This window comes from Brassica oleracea, chromosome C4 (assembly GCF_000695525.1).
Source record: "Brassica oleracea var. oleracea cultivar TO1000 chromosome C4, BOL, whole genome shotgun sequence".
NCBI lineage: Eukaryota > Viridiplantae > Streptophyta > Magnoliopsida > Brassicales > Brassicaceae > Brassica > Brassica oleracea.
In genome coordinates, this window is record NC_027751.1 from 490,821 (window position 1) to 507,500 (window position 16,680).

Below are 16,680 nucleotides of genomic sequence, written 5' to 3' on the forward strand. Positions count from 1 at the left end.
GACATCGTTCAAATTTGTTTTAACAATTAATTTAATAAAAAATTGTATATTGCTTAAATCATTGGACTACCCACTATAAATATCTATTCTCTAGAGAAACGGACAAAAAAAAATATTTCAAACATTTTTGACCATTATCCTATGTTAGTGCAGGATGAAATTATGCAATAAAACAAGATTTTCATAATTTTTGAAAATTTCTCAAAATCTGAGGGTTAACACCCATACGAAATTTGATTTTCGGTAAATGCTCTATATAATGAAGTTTTTTATGTTTAGTGTTATTTAAAATTTCTAACCATATTATAAATTTGTACTACTTTATTATAAACTATCTTTCATGGTACATGAGTATTGTGTTTAATTTTTTAACTGTTAATTTAAGAAGACTTCATATATTGTCTAAATAAGTGGAGTAACATGAAAACTCTATTCTCTAGAGAAAAAGACACAATAAAGATTCTAAACCTCTTTAACCATCATCGGTGCTGGATGTAACTATGCAATAAAATAAGTTTGTCATATTTTTAATATTTTCTCAAAATCTAAAGGTTAACACTCCTGCGAAATTGGGTTATCGGTAAATGCTCTACAAAATGAAGTTTACACTCTTTATTGTTGTTTAAAATTTTCTAACCACACTCTAAATTTGTCTTAATATATTCTAAACTTTTTTGCATGGTACATGAGTTTCCTCTCTAATTTTTAAACAATTAATGTAATAAAACTTTATATATTATCTAAATTAGTGGACTAACCACTATCAAATCTCTATTCTTTAAAGAAACATGCACAAAAAGATTCCAAATATCTTTGACTATCATCATATGTCAGTGCAAGATGCAACTATGAAATAAAACAATATTGTCATATTTTTTATTTTTTTTCTCAAAATCTGAAGGTTAACCCCTACGAAATTGAGTTTTTCGGTAAATCTCTGTATATTAAAGTTTACACCCTTTAGTGTTGCTTAAATATTTCTAACCACATTCTAATTTTTTACTAATGTATGATAAAATCTATTTCAAGGTACATTGACAACACTCTAATTTTTTAACAATTAATTTAATAAAACTTTATATACTGCTTAAATCAGGGAACTAACCACTATAAAATATATATTCTCTAGAGAAATTGACACAACAAAGATTTCAAAACTTTTTAACCATCATCCTATTTCAGTTCAGGATGCACTTATGCAATAAAACAAGATTGTCAATTTTTTTTTGTTTTTTTTCAAAATCCGAAGGTTAACTCCTACGAAATTGAATTTTCGGTAAATTTCTTATATAGTGAAGTTTACATTTTTTTAGTGTTGTTTAAAAAATTTTAACTACAGTATTAATATATGAGTATTGTCTTTAATTTCTCCGCTCAAAAGAAATGGGTCCCACCCATTCGTATGATTCATACAAAAATCAAAGGGGGTTACGTACTGTTATAAAAGATGGAAGGTAAAGTCCACATACCAAAGTACCATTAGAGCATGATTAACCTCACCTCTTAAGTGGGTTCTTAAGAAGTGGGTCTCATAATTTCTTTTAAAACCACCTTTTCTTTCTCTTCCGTAAGAGACAAGTTTGGTGGGTTTTGTACTGTTCGCGGACCCCACTGACACGTGGCGGCCTGCGATTGATTTATTTTTAATTTTTTTTTTTTTTTTTTCTAATAAGAACCCAAATGGGGTTTTAAGGGTTAATGGTGCTCTTATGCCTTTACCGAAGGGTATTACTTCCTTTGAAAAACCAGTGGCAATAAAAGTAATATGTCAAGGTAGATCAAGGGTAAATATTAACAATGATCCTAAATTAATAATATTGATATAACATAATTACGTTGGAGATGTTCGATGGAAACAACTAGAGACGTAAGAGTTACATTAGAAACGGAAGGAAAAAAATACTAATAATTGTCATGCAAATGATATACAACATAGAATAGAAATAAAACATTACAGAGAGCATAAGGCTCATTTCGATCAATTATTGGTACATAACTATCAATAACAGCACACACATACATCATGGCAATACTTTCAGATTTAAAAAAATATATATATATATACTTTCAGATTTTCTTTGACGCCAATTTTCGGTACATCTCGTCGACTTGTGCCTGTATAATGGAACTTTAGTGGACTGAACTAGTCTATGAATTTTGTCTACAAAAATTAAGGTGAAACAAAGATAATTGGAAACCTGATAATACTTGAGAAGATTGTTCCTCTTATTCTTGAGCGTCGCAGTCACCAAGTCTCTCTCTAAGTCGAAAGATTTTATCTCCACCGTCACTGCTTTGATGTACTCAAACCTTTTTAGCTGTAGTATTTTATTTGTTCAAATCCACGACTAAGTAATGTTAGTATCTATTTATTTTAATGGAAGAATTTTGATGGAGACAAAAGATCAAAAGAATTTAAACAAACCTTGTTCTTCTCTGCCGTGGACTTCAGTTCTAAAATGATGTGTTCTTGCAACTCCGTGAGAGAACATAGTTCTTCGAATGGTTTATTTAAACCGAGATCTTTAGCCCACCGGTTCACGACTTCAGGGTTTGGAACAATCACCGCGACAAGCATTGATTTGAAGCTGTCTCCATAAACCCATATCTAAGAAAACAAACAGACAGCAACTAGATGAAAACCGAGGATAAAGAAACCCTAAAATGGCATGCTTGCTTGCTTCACAAGAAATCATGATCCAGAGTTGAGAAACTTACATCTTGGACAACAGAGTTTTGACCGTAGATGTTTTCCAAGTTCTCAAGAGCAACGTACTCTCCTTGAGAAAGTTTGATCAAATTCTTTTTACGATCAATTATCTTGAGCACCCCATTTGGTTGAATCTCACCTATATCTCCTGTTAAAAAAAAAGATCAACACACACATCAAGACCAATCAAGAAACAAGAACCAGAGCATTCTAGTTTCTCTTTCAATCATTCACATACCTGTATGGAACCATCCGTCTTTCAAGACTTCATCAGTAAGTTTAGGGTTCTTGTAATATCCAGAAAATAAACATTTTCCTCTTATACAGATCTCGCCTGCTGGATTTTCACCGAGTGGGTCGTAGCCCATTTCAGCCACCTCCTCAAGCCTTATCTCGTTGTAAACCGCCGGTATACCGACTGTCCCTAACATACACATCTCATCCGGTATACACATAGCAGTTCCTCCAAGCGTCTCCGTCAGACCTAATCCAAACAACCACATCAGCATTTACTTTCCTTGGCATGCAAGAAACCTAGAATGCATAGGCATGTAATATATATACCGTAGCCTTGGAGGACAAAGCAACAACAAGTAACTCTTAAGAACTCTTCAATCTCAGGGCTCAGAGGTGCTCCTCCAGATATTAGCAACCGGATTCGACCTCCCAATTTGTCTCTAATCTATAATAAAATTCCAAAACCGCGGAAAGTATATGTAATGACCAAAAACAAAAAAAAAATAACCAATATTTGGACTGTCTTTAACCTTTCTGAAAGCAATTAAATCAGCCATGGGTGAAGCTTTGCTATGCGAGTATCCACGATTCAACCATGAAAGCTTGCTGCATAATCATTTAGTTTTGTAATGCTACATCATTAAAGAACAGAGAAGAAATAAAAAAACAGAGAAAGTAACGTTGAAGTTGCTTACTGTTTGTAGAGAGCATTGAAGATAAATCTCCTTCTAGGGTTAAGTTCCTGAAGAGCCTTTTGAATACCCTCGTGAATTCTCTCGAACACTCTTGGAACTCCAGCTAGATAAGTTGGTTTCAATTCTTGAATGTCATCACGTAACACATTCAAATCCTACACAAAACACATCAATTATTCAATTGCTCCATAATTTGATGAATGTTTGTGTGCCTTAAGAGATTTAACTACATACTCCATGGTAATAGCCAACGGAAGCCCCTTTGCGAAAGAAGTATTCCTCATTCATACGGTCAAGAATATGAGCCAGCGGCAAGAAGGAGAGATACACATCTTCATGTGTCATCTGCTTGTATTCAAGCCACACAAAAAAACAAGAGAAATATGTCAAAACTAAACAAAAGATTAAGCAAAGCGACGACGTTTAATGGTAAATAATAAAATTTCAGCTTCTTCACATGGCGTGGGATTAATTTAGGTTTAGGTTTATGTTTAGGTTTAATAACCTCCCATTGTTTAGAAACGAATATAATCTACCATAAACGTACGTGCATTAACTTTTTTTTTTTGTTAAAGATGATTCTTTTGTTACCTTGTATTCGAACTGGTCCATGAAGAGATCCACCCCAACAACGAAAGTCGCCACCGCTTCGTGAGTCAAAACCACACCTTTAGGGTCACCACTCGTGCCGCTTGTGTACATTATGGTGCATGTGTTAAATGGTTTAGGTGGACTAATCTCTTCCGGTTTCTCACGTCCCTGGTCAAAGATCAAATAGTCAACAAATATATTTTAATATGTACTTTGTGAACTCTTTTTTTTGGTCAATAGGCACCTAACTCATTTAATTCCATGCATATACACAATCCCAAAAAAAAAACAAATGCCGTCATATTTGGTTTAGCATGTGCATGTCATTAAATACCTCAAAGAATGGTCCGACCATAATGTAATTATAACGTAAAGATATACTATTACTATTCAGTTACAAAAAAAAGATAGTATAAGATTACTATTATTAAGAAATTAAGACGAGAGGCCAACCATATGAAGAAAATCGAGCCAAGAGTACGTTTTGACTCCAATTTCTGAAGCCTTGATGCTGTCTTCTTTGCTCACATTAGTGAAGGAAACTATAGCTTTTAGCCGTTTAGAACATATGGAATCTGGCTCAAGAAGCTGAATTTCAATAACATAAGAATAACAAAAAGTTTATTATTCAAATAGATCTATATATTCAAATAGATCTATATTTTTAAATGTATATTTAACTATTATTAAAATAATTTCAAAAAGCCTAACCCCTTTAATCTTGGTGTCTTGGACGAATACAAAATCGATTTCCGCGTGATCAACGATATAATCCACGGCTCCAGAACCTAAAGAACAAATGTTTTTGTTCGAGTCACGTGTATTAGGACCAAGTCGCAAAATTTTGTATGGCCACAAGAAAGCAGAATTTAACCTACCCAATGTATCATATAGAGGTACACAGATTAGAGTGTGAGCTGCACAAGCCTAAATATTTTTACAAAGTTGGGTATATGTTTATGGGGTAAGAGCTTTTGATATATACAAAATATGAGATTTTTTAAAAAAAATTGAGAGAGATGGACCTCCATTGCTATGATCCACTGAGGACAATTAATTCCATAGATTCCCACTCGACACCCCTACATATATGCATAAACCAAATTATTTCAATACATAAATTAGTCTCCAAAGAACATTTAAGTAAGTATAATGAGTTTAGTTTATGAGGACGAGGTATATAGATATATATTTAATAATATATTTACAGGCTCAGCTCCGAGAGCACGTAATGCAGAGCCAATCTGCAGAACTTCTTCATATGCTTCCTTGTACGTTTTCCACACATACGGTCCAACCTAATTGATCCGTAAACATATACGTATAAAACACTGTGTACACATAACTTTTTAATCAAGTATTTCGTTGTAGTATATATTTTAAAAAATCACCTTCTTATCTACGATTGGACGCCATCCAAGCATCTTGTTGCCAGGGAATTTCTCCACAGATTTACTAACAAAACCCAAAAGAAATTTATTAACAATAATTATACACAAAAGGTAATAATTAATTATCTTATGAGAAAATATAAATTTACGACATACCAGAATATGTCCCAAGCAGTGGTGATTTCAGAATCTATTGGAGGAAACCCTTTTTCCGACAAAAGATTCCGGTACACCGGACCTACTGACGGCTTCCCGTTTTCCCCTTTGACTCCTTCTTCCACCTTTGCCGCGAAAGACTTCATTCCTCTGAAGACAAATTCTAGAAGCTATTTACTTGATGTAAAAGAAATGGAATAGACAGAAGAACCATAAGTGTTTTAAAAAAAAAAGAGACAGAAGAACCATAAAGATACGATATGATGGATCCAACCGGCGTACGTAAAATATGAAAATATAACACTGCCCTAATCGATGAATGGTACAAAATGTGAAAAAGAATTAAAAAAACAAACACTAAGGAAATAATTTGGTTACAAAATGAAGGAGGATGTTTCTAAAAAAAAGTAAAAATAAAAGAGGGAGGTTATCATATTTTGCATTTTGTATTATTATAATCGTTGTTCGAAAACAGATGCTCCCTCCGTTTGATAGTTCGGACTAAAAGCAATAATATTAAGAAAGTTGGTACTTTAAGAAAAATAATATTTAATTAATTAATTCGACCAAAAAAAATTGATATTATTTGATTGGTTACCCTATATCCAATAAATGTAAAAGTTATCTAGATAATTGGAAACTATTTACATTTTGAAATAAAAGAATTTTCCTTAAACTATTTGCAATAAGAAATAAGAAACGGAGGGAATATAAAAGTTTCATATATTATAATAATTGTTAGAGTGTGTATTTAATGTCACCAGTTCGGTCCACCTAACAATACCGACTACAAACCCAGGGTTGATGCAGCTATCTTAAACACTCTCTTTAAATTTGACACTAATTTGGTTTCTATATTTTGTGATTTGATAAAGAGTTGTATCAACTATATATATATTTTAAGACAAAAAAATAATTAGATTAAATGCACTTAGTTTCAAAGGAAGTACGAGTAGTTTCACTAATTTATTTGAACTAAAATTATAACTAAACTAATTCACTAAGTCATGCCCTAAACGGGAGAGGATGGATAACCTGGCTTCATTCTCTTTATCCTTCTTTTCACTATCTTCTTTAATTAATGAGTATGAAGAAGCTCTAGAGAAAAAATCAATAAGTATGAAAGTGATGTAGTTGTAACGATCTCCAACCAATGTATGAACTTTCATACTTAAAACACTTAAAATCTTCCATTATCTTTTATTAATATCAGGGTAAACATAGAAAAATTTTAGTCTCTCTCTCTCCTTCCAACGTTCAATAATAAAATATAAAAGAAACCATCAAAAACATTGAGATCTTTTTTTTTTGGGCAAACAATTTATTACTTCAAAGAGTCTAATACAAAGATAGAGATACTAATAGAAAAGGGAATAAACAGAACAAAAAAAAAAACTAATAGAAAAGCAAAGGTTAAGCAACCGACCTTAGCTTAGTTGGTACAACGAAGGACTGTAGTAATGTACATATACGTCGCTGGTTCAGGCAGGTCGGATTGTGTTCTTCCCCAGCTGGAAGCTTTGTTTTTAAAAAATGTAATTGTTTATGATTTTTTAGAAATGATCAGAGAGAAAGTAGAATAAGTTGAGGAGCTGAGAAATGGTTGTTGGTTTATATAATAATATTGGAGTTGGTTGATACAGGCGAGGCCAGTATCTTTCATTTCAATGTTTTTATTATCAGTCTTCAATTTCAAATGTGTAGATAATAAAAGAAGAGAAAAAGAGAACCAAAACAAAATTGACTGATCCAACCAATAGATTTCATTAATTAATTATTGTCCTATATACCTATGGTGTTGTCTGCCGAAAGTTGATTTTTCCATAAATTTTCAACTACTGTTTTCCATTAATTGACATTACGTCTTTTATAAACACACTTCTTTATGAGTTTCTAAAGCATATCATCATGTGGAAATGGATAAAAACTGTAAGATAGGTACGTCGAGTAATTGAGTCTCTTGCTACTTGTGCAGGATACGTCGAGTAATAGAATCTCTTGCTACTTGTGCAACTTGCATTATACTCGTGAGAATCAATTTGCAAAAACAGTGTTTTATAAAACGATTTGTTACGAAAGCTTTTTTGACATTTTCTCAAAGTAAAACGTTGTATGGTTCATTTCCTAAAGTTGGTTTGTATATACTATTGCATTTACCGTACGTCACGTGATTACAATCCAGACGCTTATGCAGGGTATAGTTTTATACAATACAATGATGACTTTGTAAAAAACAAACCATGCATGATCTCGATTCTCGATTACCAAGTCGAAACCGCTAGTTACCAAGTCGAAACCGCTAGTTAATCGATCTATTCGGAATTAAAAGCCGCAAGGACCTTGACAAAGAAAACCACTGGTTTAGTACTCCCTCTGTTTTTAATCGTAAGTAGTTTTGCTTAAAAGAACAAATATTTAAGAAGCTGTAATTTGAAAAACAATACATCATTTAATCAATTAATTCAACCAATTATAAAAAAACCTAACATTATTTTATTGGTCACACAATATCCAATAAATGAAAATATGCATTGAAATATGTAAACTACTTATACTATGAAACAAATTTTTTTTGCTAAAATTACTTACATTTAGAAACGGATGGAGTATTTTGTTTTCTATATTTATAGATTTCAAAGATTGTGACAATTTTGGTCGTTTATCTTTTGAAAATGTTAATAGAGTATCAATCATGCGATATTTTTAGCTTTATAAGATTTTTTTTTCTTGGTTCGTACATAATATCAATGCATTCGCATTTACTTGCTCGGGTCTACATATTTAATAAAACACAACTGAAAAGTATCACCGAAATTTCTGATAGCTTTTAATATGGATGTTATATTTAAAAAAGAACAAGTGAGCCAAGTCAAATCGTATAAGGTATATATAGGTAGATAAACCTTTTAAGAATATTAATTGGGCAAATCTCCAAAATATCACATTTCTAAGTTTATATCACAAAAATAATACTTAAAAACTAAAATGACCAAAATAGCACATTTCTAAGTTTATCCTTTGAAAATTTTAATTTTTTTTATTTTTCAAAATTTGAAATCTTATCCCCAAAGGATAAACTTAGAAATGTGCTATTTTGGTCATTTTTGTCTTTTTCTCATATTAATTCTAAACCCTAAACCTTAAACCCTAAACCTTAAAATCTAAACCCTAAACCCTAAACTCTAAACCCTAAACCCTAAACCCTAAATCCTAAACCCCATCTTTTAACTCTAAACCCTAAGTTTGTGACTTTTGATAAAACATTAAGTGCTATTTTTGTGACTTTTGACCTTGAGTGCTAGTTTGGAAACAAAAACTTGATTTAGTACTATTTTTGTCTTTTTCTCATATTAATTCTTATAAAATGTTTTCTGCGACCGATTTATTATTTAAAATGAGTAAAGTATATTTTGAATTATATGTTATGAAAAAAAATTTACTATATGTTATGAAGGGTTGAACTAGTTATAATAACTTGTATGCTTATCATTATTATGCCATGTATCGGTCAATTACAAACGATTAAATTTCAACTTTTTGTTTAATGGATTACGAAATAATTTTCAACTTTTTGGTTTGTCAACTCACTTTCTAATTATTGTTTGTTCCAACTTCTAACTGTTTAATTTCAGCGCAGGTCAGGAAAAAAATCAATAAGACCGGCGGCCATTGTTTTGAAATCGGCAAATTGCTAATAGTCAACAGAGTCGAGGGACATTAGATTGTTTTTCCCCCCATAAACCTATATACTAATGGGTAGTAAATATTTTAGCTAGTTCTGTACGAGTAGAAAATATTTTAGATAGTTTATATGTCTAATATGAGTCCTACACACATTTATTTTATTTACATGTGGAAATAAATTATTGTACTTTGAAATTGGAAACTCTCGTTTATTTCCAAATAGAAATAAGACATTAAGAACAAAACCTAATAAGATAGTAGTATGTTTCAAAAAAAAAACCTAATAAGATAAAAAAAAAGGTAACACTCATTAAATATCTCCAACCTTCAATACAGACGACCATTAATATCAACAATAATAAAGAAATATGGGTCGATTTTTTTATATGTTGAATTAGATGAAATGTAACGCGTGGACAATAGAGGACCGTTCGCATTAATATGTGTCACAGACTCACCACGGTTGTATGGCTCAATGAACAACTGAGTTGCACGAATTGAAGCTCTTCTGCAATTTGCCAAATCCAAATTTCATAATTGTTGTTAAATTCAGTCATGTAGTAACCAATAAGAGAATAGATCTAAAGAAGAGCCAGCTGTATACACAACTTCTAATTCATTCCAAGTCAGGCTTCCATACCTTCTAATTTACTCAGAGTCTCAGGCTTCCATAATAACTTCTAACTCACTCAGAGTCTAGCTTCCATTCTTTTTTTGTTATCTTCAGATAGCACATCTGTTATCTTATCTTTTCTCCATCTTCAAACTCAAACTCAAACTCATTTATGATCATAATACTGAGTTTTTAGTTTGAAACTTTTACTTGCTAAAGAAATTCATCAGCAAAAACCTGTAATTTCAGCAGCTGCACAGCTAAATTCTATAGTATATAGCTTATTAAACCACTATTCAACCACCTAACAAGGACTGATTACCAAAAAACTTAATTACCCTTAGCATTTCCTAATTACCAAAACACCACAAAACAAGCAGTCTTCATATCTACAAGTGACATGATTTTTCCTAATTATATTAGGAGGATTAGTTAAACTAACCTTGCCATCTATCTACCACAACCAAAAGTCTTTGTTAACTTACATCTAGTCTACCTTTCATTTTCAAAACAGAGCTTTTAGTGCTCATCATAGTTTTTTTTTTTTTTTTTTCCTACCTTCAACTTCACATGAAAGAGCTTAGCTGTATCTCTTAAGCATCCTTCTTCTTCTGTTGGCTCTGGAGCTCGAGAATCTTGAACTCAACAGCTTTCATATCTTGTTCAAGTTTTTGCCTCTTGCGAACTTCCTTTTTCATCTTTTTTGCATTATCTTTTACTCTATCCTCTGCACGCACTTGTTTTCTTGCGAGAGAGAACAACATGTTGATCCGAGATATAGGCGTTGTAACATCAAAACCATACTTATCAAGCTCGGCAAAGCACTCTTTGAGTCCCTCAAGTGTGTTTTTGGGAGTGTGAGGCTGCAGATTTTTTACTCTCTCTAACAAACTGGAAAAGTTCACCATCTCACCCACAGCCAACCCTTCACGGAACTCTTCTCTTGTCTCGAGCAACGGGATGAAATGAGGACTCTGCTTTGCTGTTTTAAAGACCTCTATTGATTCAAGCGCTTTCCAAATAGGTGAGCGTTTAGCAAAAGGCAGAACCATTGTTGTATCTTCACTTGCTCGAGTTTCATCATGGGCTAACTCTTCCAGATAGATCAACGCAAAAGCAACATAGTGAGAAAGTAAAAGAAAAAATGTTTCAAAGGATACATCTAATAAGCCACTGTAATGGAGCAATTTTATTTTTTTAAAATATCTTACTCGATTTATCAGAACTATTAGATGATTTTACTCCAAGAATCCAAGCAGAGAGGCTCTGATCATAATCATCGTCGAATATATTGTTACTTGTACCAGCGACCATAGCCTCTGAACCATTGCAAGCCTCAAGTATAAGTTACTTACTCATGTATAAGCTACTCAAATATATATGATAAGTATCTTACTCGATTTATCAGAACCATTAGATGATTTTACTCCAAGGATCCAAGCAGAGAGGTTTTGATCATAATCATCGTCACTTGTACCAGCGATCATAGCCTCTGAACCATTGCAAGACTCAAGTATAAGTTACTCAAATAAATGATTAGGGTAGGTAACAAACATAATACAACAATTAATATATGCATACATGCCAATATATATCGACATACCAGTCTTCTCAAGGTTTAAGTTGTGTGTTTTCTTTCTTTTCATTTTTCTTTTATGACTATTTTCTTTGCTGTATTGTTCTTCAGACACCTGCATCAAAAAAAAAAAAAAATCCTCAAAAGATAAATATAGGCTCAGTAAACAAAAAAAAAAGTCCAAGAAATTAGACATGCAAAGAAGAAAACGATTACCTTGTTTTGAGATCGGACCCATTTAGAGCCGGTCCAGTCAAAATGAGGTCTCAGTTGCTTTTTCTCGAACTGGATCATGTCTGGTGGAGAATCGAAGTAAACCAAGAATTTACCATCTTCCATCTTCTTTGTGATGACACCTTTCCACCATCCATCGTTGTGATCAGCGTCCACCACCGATCCTTCCTCAAGAACCACACTCGGATCCTCAGGTGGAACCGGCCTTATGAATCTCTCTTCCACTGTTTCGGTGAAAGGAGTTGAACAGTCTTCTTCGAGCAGCGTGGTGTAACGGACTCTGAGCTTCTTGCGTCCTGATCTCGTAGGAGTTTCCTCCAGGATAGCTCTGTACCAAGCACCTATGAATCCTTCTTCTTCACAAGAGACTTCCACTTCACAGTCTTTGGCAATGGAGAACTTTTCATCTTCTTTATCTAGATTTTTCATAATTTCTCACTCCGTTAATATGAAACTGAAACGAAAAAACACGAACCCACTTCTCTCTTGTTCTCATGAAACCTTAAAGACTAAGGAATAAAATGGAAATTTCTCGAAGTGCTTAGTGGAAGAAGACGTTCCTCACATGCTTTCATTGTCTGGAAGAGTTATTGTTTTGGCGCTTAAAATTATTTGTTGACCCAAACTAACTATTGGGTTGGGCCTTAAAATAACGACCTCCATGGTATATATTTGAATAATATTAACAAAACACACCATTTCCTATTTTAAACTATATAATTCTTGACAAAAAAAAACTATGTAATTCGATTTTAAAAAAAATTCTATACCAGCAACAGCTTAACAATTGTATCATGTAACACTATACTCCCTTTGTTCCCGAAAATAAATTTTCTATAATATGCACGCTTATTAAAAATTTAATAAATATTTATAATTTAATTTATTTTTTACTTTATTATACACTTTCCAATAACTTTCTACCAATGAAATTTAATCAATTCAAATATTCTCAATTAATATTTTTCAGAAATATAAAATATTACTTTAACAATATAGAAAATCTATCTTTATAGAACAAGAAAAAAATCTAAAAAATCTTACTTTCAAGAACGGAAGTAATAATTAGCAGCAACGTTTTTAAATTAATTTAAAGATAAACTAGCTTCACTCTTTTAGATTATCTCAAAATCAGCAAACATATTTTAAAAGTCACAAAATATTGATCCTAACCTCAATAACGTCATCAGTTATCTCTTGAATAGATCAGTTTAAACTAAGCATCATCATCAACATAGATAAGATCAACAAAAGGTCTAGTTCCTGGTTAACTAACATGGTAAGCATAACCATAAGAGCTAAGCCAACATGGTTAACTCTATATTTGCATTTACTAAAACAGACGTTAGACTCCTCTTACCATGGAGCCGAGGCAGTCTCAAGAAACTCAAGTTCCACATCTTCCATCTTTTGCTCAAACCTTTCCCCACTTGCTTTCATTTCAACAACCCTCTTGTCAGCTGCCTCTTTCTCCCCTCTTGCAACCGCTTCTTGTCTCTGCAGCTCAAGCATTTTGCCTTTCAACACATCCATTTCTTCAGCTAACTTGCGGCTTCTCTTCTCGTCCTCGCCAACCTTCTTCTCAAGACACTGTTTCTCCTCTGCTATCTTCGCTTGCTCATCTTTGAGAGACATCATCTTGCGGATCCGAGACTGAGGTGCACCAATGTCGAAACCGTACTCCTCTAGTTCCACAAAAGAAGCACTGAGACTACAGAGAACGCTCAAGGAATCATGGGGTTTCAGACCTTTGACTTGTTCTAGAAAACCGTAAAAGGACACCGTCATGCCAACCGCTGACCACTCACGGTGATTAACATCTTCAGCTGCAAGCAGTGGGCTGAAGTGAGGGCGCTGTGGCATAGTTTTGTAACCCTCCTTCGCTTCAGGACTCTTCCAGTACGGTGACCTCTTTGCAAAAGGCAAAGCCATCAGCAGCGCTGGTGGTGGTGTTTCCTCAACATTAGCAGCAGAATTCATCATCATCACGTTTGGGGTTTGATGAGAGGAAGATGACGTCACCTCTGAATTGATTAAATAGCAGAAAATGATTTTAGTATATATTGAGAAAGAAACTGATCACATCTGAGTGTTGTTCAGCCATACCAGTTTCATTCACGTCTGAGTGTTGTTGTTCTTCTTCTTCTCTTCTTCTTTTTCTACTCAGAACTTGGCTAGTCTCCTCCTCAGGCATCTGCATAAAGAGTGTCTAAAACCATCAATTGATAACGATCATGGAGGCTATAACATAATAACTTGTCAAAAAAATGATTTATGTTTTCAACAAAAGAAAATTTTTACCTTATGTGGAGGGATTGAATCATTTTTTTCCAAGCCATTCTGTTTACTCCTTGGCCCTGAGGATAGCTGTCCTTCAGTTTCAGTCTCTGTTTGTTTAAGCGGTGTTGCAGCAGCTATAAGAGGTGGTGATGGTGCTACAACTGAAGCAGGTTCTTTTGCTAGAAAAGATTGACATAATATATCAAAATTCATGATGCATAAATGGAACTCTGAAGAGCTAAAAGAAGGATCACAGTTACCTATTGGGGTTATGACCGGAGGAGAAGTTTCATCATTCACCATAACAGCATCAGCCTTCTTGTTTCCTAATTCTCGAGTTGCCTATTTTCACAGTAACAAAAATCTTTTAAAACAAACACCAAAGACATGATGATAATGAATGAAAGCAAACGAAACTATATTGAGTGGTGTAAGTAACTCACAGCAACAGTGAGTGTCTCGTCAGGATTCAGGGATGATCCACTCACATGCTTTCTGGCCCTTTTAGAAGTCACTACTATCTTCGGTTTCAATCCCCTGGAAGGTGGTGTCTCTTCCTGAAAATGTGGAAAGAGCATCCATCATGACAATCTTCAATTCAGACAAAAACTGACAACTAGTGGAAATGGAGATTTATTTACCTTTGGTACGTCATGCCAAGCTTCATCTTCCCACACCTTCAAAGGTCTAACATCAGATTGACTAAAAAAGTGTTCCTCCTTTGTAGCCACCAAAAAAACCTTGTAGCGTTTTCCAGTCCGAACTTCCTTCACCAAGCCTTTGCGCCACACCGAACCATGAAAGGCCTCCACACGATCCATCAGAGTATACTTTTCTTCAACCGAGGAAGGAGGAGGCGGTTGGGGCCTAACGCGGCGAGGAACAACAGTTGTGTTTGGCCTTGCCTCATGGTTACAGTCCTTGACAATGAACTTCTTTTCACCGTCCACTTCAATCTCTTTGATCAACATCGCCGGGAACCACGCATCCTCCGCTTTATCTACTGAAGAACTAACTTCCACCATTCTCCCCGGACAAAACATTGTCTTCTTATCCACTTCCTTCAAAGTTAACAAAACAGATAAATTACAAAGTTAAAAACCTTTTGTTAAGTGAGTGAGACACATACAACGCAATAAAGGTTCGACCTTTAAGTACTATTCAACTCACAAAGCATTAAAAAGACAACAAGAACCTCGTACCTTGAGATCTGGTCGGACCCATTTGGGGTCGGTCAAGACAACATGAGCCCTGAGATTTGTCTTCTCGAACACGATAATGTCCGGCGGTGAATCGAAGCAGACCAAGAAGTTATTATCCTCTAACTTCTTGTTTATAATGACACCAGTCCACCAACCATCTCTGAGGTAAGCGTCGACCACGGTTCCTTCCTCCAGAACAACGTCCATGTACTCTTCCTCAGGCGGAACAGATCGGAGGAGACTCTGTTGGACGGCTTCGGTAAGAGGAGACGAACCGTCGTCGGTTAGTAAAGTCTTGTAGCGGACGGAAACCTTCTTGCGACCTGACATGGTTGTGTTTTCCTCGAGAAGAGCGGTAAAGTAAGCTCCTTTGAGACCTTCCTCTTGAGAAGACACTTCTACCTCACTCCCTTTCACCATCTCTGTACCCATTGATCTCTGCTCTTGTAAAAGAAAAACCCTTTAGAAGAATCAAAAGTCCCGCTTTTTCTTAGTCCAAAGAGACAAACAGAGGAAACCCTAAAGATCTACAAACAGAGGAAAAGCTCATTCACTGAGTCTGCAACAGATTGCGAGTGGAAAGATAAAATCAAATTTTCCATTTTTCATTTTTCTTTGGCGCGATAAAATTTCCAAAAAAGGAAAAGATCTATTGGGCTTTAAATAATGAGGCCCACGACTTATACAACACCTGGCCTGCTAATCGTAATTAGCTGCCTGAAATTGAAAGGATAGGATTAATTAGCTAATTACAAGTTTCAAATTAGATTTTTGAATAATTTTTATATTTTAAATATTTTTTATTCAGGTTTTATATAAAGATTTTTATGCGATTTCAGACATTGGTTATAATCTGATCCGAACCGAACCCAAAAGAAACCAAACCGAATCTGACCCAAAAATTAATAAAACCTGAATGGGACTTATGAAAATAATACCGAAAATCCGAATCAACGGGACTAAACCCGACGGGACCTATGCCTAATGTATAAAGTAAAGACACTTTTTAACTGAAAAGCATTGAATAAACCGAAATAAAACGAAACCAAAACCGAAACTCCCACCCTAGGATCCACCCATCCATCTGCCAACACATTGAAAAAGGATAATGGGCCTCTGGGTGACCCAGACTGGGTCCATATAACTCTTTGTTTTCTTTTTGGTATCTCTCAACTAATAAATTAATTTAGTTTAGTTTGAGAAAAGCTCTTCTGCGTTCTCTCTCTCTCTCTTACATCCCAATCAATCTCAAAGCTTTTTCGATCGAATAGTTATGAGGAGTTGTTGTAGTAGTAGAGATAGAGATCGAAT

General features: G+C 34.2%; 3 protein-coding genes across 7 annotated transcripts; all 3 read right to left on the reverse strand.

Annotated features, from left to right (window-relative positions):
• Positions 1-1,850: 1,850 nt before the first annotated feature.
• Positions 1,851-7,458, reverse strand: LOC106342649 (long chain acyl-CoA synthetase 1-like). 3 transcript variants are annotated; one of them, XM_013781646.1, is made up of 19 exons: positions 7,207-7,458; positions 5,781-5,930; positions 5,625-5,688; positions 5,442-5,531; positions 5,259-5,315; positions 5,112-5,160; positions 4,945-5,021; positions 4,687-4,821; positions 4,234-4,401; positions 3,877-3,987; positions 3,643-3,797; positions 3,478-3,553; positions 3,275-3,392; positions 2,949-3,194; positions 2,719-2,858; positions 2,426-2,608; positions 2,199-2,318; positions 2,074-2,115; positions 1,851-2,041 (listed from the first exon to the last, which is right to left on the reverse strand). In XM_013781646.1, exons 2-19 carry the CDS (start codon positions 5,924-5,926, stop codon positions 2,036-2,038), a joined length of 1,983 nt encoding a protein of 660 aa, XP_013637100.1. In that variant the 5' UTR covers positions 5,927-5,930; positions 7,207-7,458; the 3' UTR covers positions 1,851-2,035. The 3 variants fall into 3 exon arrangements, with proteins under 3 accessions (XP_013637100.1, XP_013637098.1, XP_013637099.1); XM_013781644.1 differs by having other exon boundaries at positions 1,851-2,115; XM_013781645.1 differs by having other exon boundaries at positions 1,851-2,115; positions 5,781-5,957; positions 7,207-7,375.
• A 2,316-nt stretch (positions 7,459-9,774) lies between these two features.
• On the reverse strand, positions 9,775-12,432 carry LOC106340190. Of its 2 annotated transcripts, XM_013779058.1 has the most exons (7): positions 11,870-12,432; positions 11,681-11,768; positions 11,474-11,569; positions 11,289-11,396; positions 10,636-11,170; positions 10,105-10,314; positions 9,775-9,972 (listed from the first exon to the last, which is right to left on the reverse strand). In XM_013779058.1, exons 1-5 carry the CDS (start codon positions 12,314-12,316, stop codon positions 10,671-10,673), a joined length of 1,239 nt encoding a protein of 412 aa, XP_013634512.1. In that variant the 5' UTR covers positions 12,317-12,432; the 3' UTR covers positions 9,775-9,972; positions 10,105-10,314; positions 10,636-10,670. The 2 variants fall into 2 exon arrangements, with proteins under 2 accessions (XP_013634512.1, XP_013634511.1); XM_013779057.1 differs by having other exon boundaries at positions 10,105-11,170.
• Positions 12,433-13,021: 589 nt separating this feature from the next.
• LOC106340251 lies at positions 13,022-15,908 on the reverse strand. 2 transcript variants are annotated; one of them, XM_013779132.1, is made up of 7 exons: positions 15,370-15,908; positions 14,809-15,228; positions 14,611-14,724; positions 14,428-14,509; positions 14,189-14,346; positions 13,994-14,096; positions 13,022-13,911 (listed from the first exon to the last, which is right to left on the reverse strand). In XM_013779132.1, exons 1-7 carry the CDS (start codon positions 15,799-15,801, stop codon positions 13,244-13,246), a joined length of 1,977 nt encoding a protein of 658 aa, XP_013634586.1. In that variant the 5' UTR covers positions 15,802-15,908; the 3' UTR covers positions 13,022-13,243. The 2 variants fall into 2 exon arrangements, with proteins under 2 accessions (XP_013634586.1, XP_013634587.1); XM_013779133.1 differs by having other exon boundaries at positions 13,024-13,911; positions 13,994-14,081.
• Positions 15,909-16,680: the final 772 nt, after the last annotated feature.